General features: G+C 52.0%; 1 protein-coding gene across 1 annotated transcript in view; it reads left to right on the forward strand.

The window, feature by feature from the left end:
• The window catches only part of ITPR1 (inositol 1,4,5-trisphosphate receptor type 1), a gene marked incomplete at its 5' end in the record, with an annotated part of 113,929 nt that overhangs the window by 86,849 nt on the left and 20,459 nt on the right, over positions 1-6,621 (forward strand). Inside the window, 4 exons of the mRNA XM_057383646.1 lie at positions 2,798-2,973; positions 3,620-3,784; positions 4,903-5,098; positions 5,600-5,701. Of these exons, the coding sequence (XP_057239629.1) occupies positions 2,798-2,973; positions 3,620-3,784; positions 4,903-5,098; positions 5,600-5,701 (639 nt within the window). The remainder of the gene's footprint in view (positions 1-2,797; positions 2,974-3,619; positions 3,785-4,902; positions 5,099-5,599; positions 5,702-6,621) is intronic.

A 6,621-nucleotide genomic window follows, 5' to 3' on the forward strand; every position in this document is an offset into this window, starting at 1 on the left:
CATGTGCATCACTTGGTGTGATGGGAATGTCCAGGTAGGAGCTTTTTCCTCGTGTGGAAGGGATTGTATCCTGAAAAAAGCCCAGAAGGACAATTCAGAATGGATTCCAGCATTCCTGAGAGGGGGCAGAGAGCAGTTCCACTCTGCCATCAGCTGTGGCTGCAGCTCCTGTGCCCCTGTGTCACCCAAATCCTGGCTGGAGGGTTCCAAAAAGCCCAAAGAGCAGCTGAATTTGTGTCCCTARCTGCAAAGATCCCGAGTTAAAAGCTCTGTTTTTCTGGCTGCCAGGAAGGCTGCTGGTTAAATGAGTTCCCTGAGATTACAAACWGCAAGACTGGGATGGGGGGGATTGTTTGGCATTTTGAGGATGCCCTACCCCACATATTTGAAATTCTTTATTTATCAGGTAACATTTCGATACAATTTCTTCCTCTGCTAGTTAGAATCTCAAAAGTAAAATAAATAAATACRTGTGTATCTTATATTTAGCTTAAAAAAAAAAAGACTCTTCCAAACAGACTGTTTGGGGGAAGTTGTCAGTGTCTTGAATTGCTCAGACACGGTGAACTGAGCAGCTGATGAGCATCTGACAGTAGCAGAAGCTGTAAAACTTCTGACTTGAGGAGCAGAAACAAAACTGGATGCCTGGAATTGGGGAGTGGAATGGTGAGAATTCCAGAGCCAGGGAGAACTTCCTGCTGGCTGCAGCTCTGTGGGGACTCCCTGTGCTCCCAGYAAGGCTTTGGGGTCAGGCTGGGTGCAGGGAGCTGCTGAGTGACCACCCTGGCTCCAAAAACAGGGCTGCCAGGTTCTCTGTGTCCCTGGGAGGGAGAGGAGCCTGTGCCCCAGGCCCTGCTGTGACAGGTGACACAGGCAGGTGACACAGCTGGGTCTTTTGGGGTGCTGGCATCGCCCTCCTCGTGCTGCTGGGCACCCTGGTTTGGGCTCAGGTGGGTGTTCAGGGATCACCTGGGGGTTTTGGTAACTCCTGGTGTTTCTTCTGGTGCAGCTCTGCAAGCAAATGTATTCCCAGTACATCCCATTTGGATAAATCACTCCTAAAGCTGCTGCACGTTTGCCCTGTCCCCTGTGGGTGCTGTGCTGGTTCCCACTGGGATGCTCCCAGCTCTGCACCCCGTGCTGGGACAGCTCTGGTGGCTCCAGGAGCCCCCACTCCCCTCGGGCTGCCAAAACAGCTGCTCAACTTCACGCTTATTAACTTTTAATTTCCACCCATCCTCTGCTGTCTTTATTAATCTGCAGTGATTTGGAACAAGATTAAATGGCTGCTCGTGGTAGTCAGATGAGAGTAATATTTCCTAAGCTGCCTGAATTTGGGAGCAGGAGGAGAAAGCCCCAAATGAGGATGTTGCCAGTAAGACACAAGTTCTGTGAGAATGTGCTTGCAGAAAGGCTGCAGAATGCTCCAAAATTTGGGGATCCTGCCTTTTTGTCTGCTGAGGGACCACTTGCTTGAAGACAAAAATTTTGATGTCAGCTTTAAGAAAGAGGTGTCTCACATTCTGCATAAAGCCGGGGTAAATGGTATTTTGGGCTGAACCTTTTTTATGGCTCTTTCAGGGAAGTGTATTTTTAGCTCCACGGGCTCGGTGTTATGTAAGCAGCCAGTCCCATGGGACAGGCTAAACAGAGCCAGAAATAGSAGGGGATGGCACAGACGGGTCCGAGGGTGTGACCAGGGGCACATCAGGAGCTGTGCCACCCTCACCTGCYGGGCACTGCCCCTGCACAGGACACTCACAGGCAGGGCTGAGAGCACGGAGACCAAAGTGAAGGTGCTGGAGTACTCAGCAATTGCATAATGATTTAGTAACAAGTTTGTAATTAAAACCTGCTGAAGGTGTTGGGCTCAGATGTCACTGCTGTGCAGTGGGGCTGGTGGGACGTGGGGTGAGTGATGGTCCCCAAAGGCAGAACCAAGGGCTATGATTTGGTCAGTGTGGCTGTGCAGGGTGCTGCAATGGGGCAGAGCACACAGGCCAGGCTGTGCAGGTGCTGCAGTGACTCTGCTCTCCCCGTGCCCCAAAGGGCCATGGTTTGGGGCACTGTGACTGTGCAGGGTGTTGCAGTGACTGTGCTTTCTCTCTGCCCCCAAGGCAGGACCAAGGGCCATGGTTTGGGGCACTGTGGCTGTGCAGGGTGGTGCAAAGACTCTGCTTTCCCCGTGCCCCAAAGGCAGAGCACACAGTCTTGGCTGTGCGGAGTGCTGCAATGCTCTGCTCTCCCTGTGCCCCAAAGGCAGGACCAGGGCCATGGTTTGGGAAGTGGGGCTGTGCAGGGTGCTGCAGTGACTCTGCTCTCCCTGTGCCCCAAAGGGCCATGGTTTGGGCACTGTGGCTGTGCCGGGCACTGCAGTGGGGCAGAGCACATGGCCAGCCCTGGTTTGTGCAGTGGGGCTGTGCAGGGCACCACAGTGGCTCTGCTTTCCCCATGTCCCAAAGGCAGAGCCAGGGCCATGGTTTGGGGCACTGTGGCTGTGCAGGGTGGTACAGAGGCTCTGCTTTCCCTCTGCCCCAAGGGCAGGACCAAGGGCCATGGTTTGGGCAGTGTGGCTGTGCAGGGTGGTGCAGAGACTCTGCTCTCCCTGTGCCCCAAAGGCAGAGCACACAGCCCAGGCTGTGCAGGGCACTGCAGTGGCTCTGCTCTCCCCATGCCCCAAAGGCAGAGCCAGGGCCATGGTTTGGGGCAGTGGGGCTGTGCAGGGTGGTGCAGTGGGGCAGAGCACACAGCCCAGGCTGTGCAGGGTACCACAGTGACTCTCTCTCCCTATACCCAGGCACTCTGGAGCCCCATCTGTCAGGTCTGCTATGGACAGCCATGCTGATCTCTCTGGCCATCGTCATCGCGCTGCCCAAACCGCACGGCATCCGCGCGCTCATCGCCTCCACCATCCTGCGCCTCATCTTCTCCGTGGGGCTGCAGCCCACCCTCTTCCTGCTGGGAGCATTCAATGTAAGGACCCTCTCTCAGCCCTCCTGTGAGGGTTCCTCTCCTGTAATTGAGGCCATGGAGCAGAACCAGCCTGGGGTGTGGTGGTGGGGCTGGGACAGGAGCAGTTCCCCCCTCGAGCTCTCCCCAGTGCAGGTGCTCTGTGTTCATTCCATTCTGGTTCCCCAGGCTGCACACGGAGCTCTGAGGGTTTGCTCAGTCTTGGAGCAGCCCCCACAGACACAAAAAGRGGGTCTCTGTGGCTTAAAACACCTTATTATTCACCCAAACTGCTTCAATATTTATGAGGTTGGGTAAGAGTCATGAAATGATGCATTGTGAGTCTGATGGGAGCAGCTGAGAGAGCTGGGAAAGGGGCTCAGTTTGGGGAAAAGGGGATCAGGGGGGGACCTTGTGGCTCTGCACAACTCCCTGACAGGAGGGGGCACTGGGGGGATTTGGGATCTGCTCCAGGGAACAGGGACAGAAGGAGAGGGAATGGCGTCAGGCTGGGCTGGGGAGGGACAGGGGGGACAGCAGGAGGAATTTCCTCATGGCATTGGAAGGGATCACCCAGGGTGATGCCAGGTTATCTCCAGCTTGGAGAAATGGCCTGATTTCCCCAAAAAGCTAACCTGTTGTAACTGATTTACTGTTCATCTTCCCTTAGGTTTGTAATAAAATCATTTTCCTGATGAGCTTCGTGGGAAACTGCGGAACCTTCACGCGAGGATACAARGCCATGATCATGGACGTGGAGTTCCTCTATCACCTGCTGTACCTGCTGATCTGTGCCCTGGGGCTCTTTGTGCACGAGTTCTTCTACAGTCTCTTGGTGGGTGTTTTCTTGGCTCTCACAGCATTTTCTGCTCTGTTTGTGGAGTCCCATCTCAGGCGTGTCCAGAGAAATTCCTGTTTTTCTGCTGGGAAGCTGCTGGACAGGCACAGGGAAGAGCCACGTTCTGGAGGTTTTCCTTGGGAGAAGTTGCTGTGGGAGCCAGCAGGACTCCTGCCACATCCCTCCTTCTGATGGGTGACCTTACACACACACACAGTGAGAGGACAAGGGGGATGGCTTTAAACCAAAACAGGAGAGGTTTAGATTAGATAGGAGGAAAAAATGCTCTGCTGTGAGGGTGGGGAGGTGCTCTGGGGTGCCCAGAGCAGCTGTGGCTGCCCCTGGATCCCTGGCAGTGCCCAAGGCCAGGCTGGACATTGGGGCTGGGAGTAGCCTGGGATGGTGGAAGGTGTCCCTGCCATGGCTGGGATGGGATTTAAGATGCTTTGCTGTGWTTTTATCAGTCACTCCAACACAGAGTCGGTGCTTTCTGAGCAGCTGGAAAACCTTGGACTGTGTCCATGGCTGTGTCCAAGCTGCAGCCCTCACAGGATGGACACAGAACCTGGCACACACATTCCTTCTGTCTGTGCTGGGATTCACCCTGTTCAGCTGCTAAGAATAACACTGCAGGAGGGGATCTGGTGCTGGTGGAGAAAATGTGTCACTGTTGAAGCAATGTGAAATCCCATCCAGAACGGGCTATTTTTGTCCCTTTGTTTGATGTTTGCCACATCCTCTGGTACCTGAGCTCGTTATTTTCTGTRTTCACGGAGGTCCAATTTAGCAGATTGCTGTCCTGTCATCCCCCAGCAYAGCCACAACCCGCCTGGGAGCTGTCCCAGAGCACTGAAAAATGAAGGGAAACATCAGCAGAGCAATCTAAACACAGAMTTTGGGAAAAAAAATATTGCTTCTTTATATGCTCAATCAATAAAGATTGAAAGAAAACAGCTAATTGCTGTTTGAAATGAGCTGTTTGGAGGCTGTGAGGGGCAGGTAATGCTGTAAAAAGCAGACAGCAGCGTGGTGAGTGTCCAGCACGGAGCAGGAGCTGTGTGACAGCAGGGCACAGCTGCCTCTGGTGCCACCAGCAGTGTCCTTGCTGTCCCCAGCTCTTTGACCTGGTGTACCGTGAGGAGACGCTGCTGAATGTCATCAAAAGCGTCACACGCAACGGGCGCTCCATCATCCTCACCGCCGTGCTCGCCCTCATCCTCGTCTACCTGTTCTCCATCGTGGGCTACCTCTTCTTCAAGGATGATTTCATCCTGGAGGTGGACAAGCTGCCCAACGAGACGCTGCTGCCAGGTGGGTGACACTCCTGCAGTGGTGAGTGATGGGCTGCTGTTTGCTGGGACACCAACAGGGCATGGGGAGATGGATCCAGCTGGGCCAGGGCAGGCTCAGGGTGGACAGAAGGGGGAATTTKTMCATGGAAAGGGATGYCAGGCCTTGGAACTGCCCAGGGAGGTTTGGAGTGCCCACCCCTGGAGGTGTCAGAGGATGTGGCACTCAGCTCTGGGCTGGGGACAARGTGGGMRTCAGGCACTCRATGTATGAAGAATCTGGAAGGTYTTCTCCAACCTCAATGAATCTGGGATTTTCTATGAAATAAAACTGCTTTTGTGGTTGAATTTAAACCATRGAATGTGTAAATCAGAAAGCACTGTGCCCTTCTCAAGTGCAGGGTGAGATCCTGCTCTAAATGCCTCGTGATTGCGCACTGAACATGCTGGGGAACCTTAACAGCTCACAAGTCACCTTGCAAGGTGCTAAAGCATCCTTTGATGGAGCATTTTGTGGTTTCAGATCGCACAGAGCCGGGTGAGACCATGACTAGCGAGTTCCTCTACTCAGAYGTGTGCAAGACAGGGAGTGGTGAAAACTGCTCCTCCATCATCCCCTCAGACCGTGAGTATCACTCTGCAATTCYTAACTCACACCCTGAATTTTCACACTTTTTTTTGGTTGATCACCTCCAATTAAAATAATTYCTTTTAAAAATCCTATRGAATAAATTTGGGAACAAAGCTATCATGAGGTTGACTTGGAATAGGATTAATTTAGGCCAACAGCATAAATAACATCGGTTACATGAAGTGACTAAAACAGAAATTTAGAACTAAACCAGACCTCATAAAACACTGCCACACTCTTTAATTTTCTRCATCAATTGGAGAAGGAAGAGATGCAGTTTGCCTCWGTGCAAAGTTTATTATTTTAAAACATGAGGCTCTTAGATGTGATCTCAGAGGATAATGCCCTSTGAAATACGGTTTATTGGCAGCATTGTTCTGTCTCAAACTAAGGAAACTCCTTTAATATCGTGGCAGGAAGTACTCAATGGATTAAGTAGACAGGGGTAGATTTGGAGATCAAGAAAGTGAGGTATTACCTGGGTATTGAAATATTTCAGCTTTATTTCTTAGAAAATGTAATTTTCTTGTGGGAGATTTATGGTGCTGGCWGGGAGGGGCAGACAGAGCATCCCAGATTCTCCTGCTTGGCCATCAAAGGTCAGTGATGGCCACCAGTCCCTGCTCACAGGAGGAGAAGACTGTTGTGCTCAGGGATCTTCTCTGAGAAACGAAAATTCAGCCTTGACACAAGAAAATCTGCTTTTCTCAGCTTCTTCACTCTGGCTGCAGGAAGGAAAACTCCGGGATGTTTTTCTATCACAAATAATCAATTTTTCTATCAAATAATCAATGCAGTCCCAGGGTCTTGTGGGGTCAGGGATGGTTGTGGTGCCCCATCTTTGGGCATTGCTCGTGGGTTTGGTGATTTCAGGATTGCTCAGGGATTTGGTGATTTCAGGATTGCTCAGGGAT

This window comes from Malurus melanocephalus, unplaced genomic scaffold, assembly GCF_030028575.1.
Source record: "Malurus melanocephalus ecotype Western Australia unplaced genomic scaffold, MMel_1.1 scaffold_648, whole genome shotgun sequence".
In the NCBI taxonomy this organism is placed as follows: Eukaryota; Metazoa; Chordata; class Aves; order Passeriformes; family Maluridae; genus Malurus; species Malurus melanocephalus.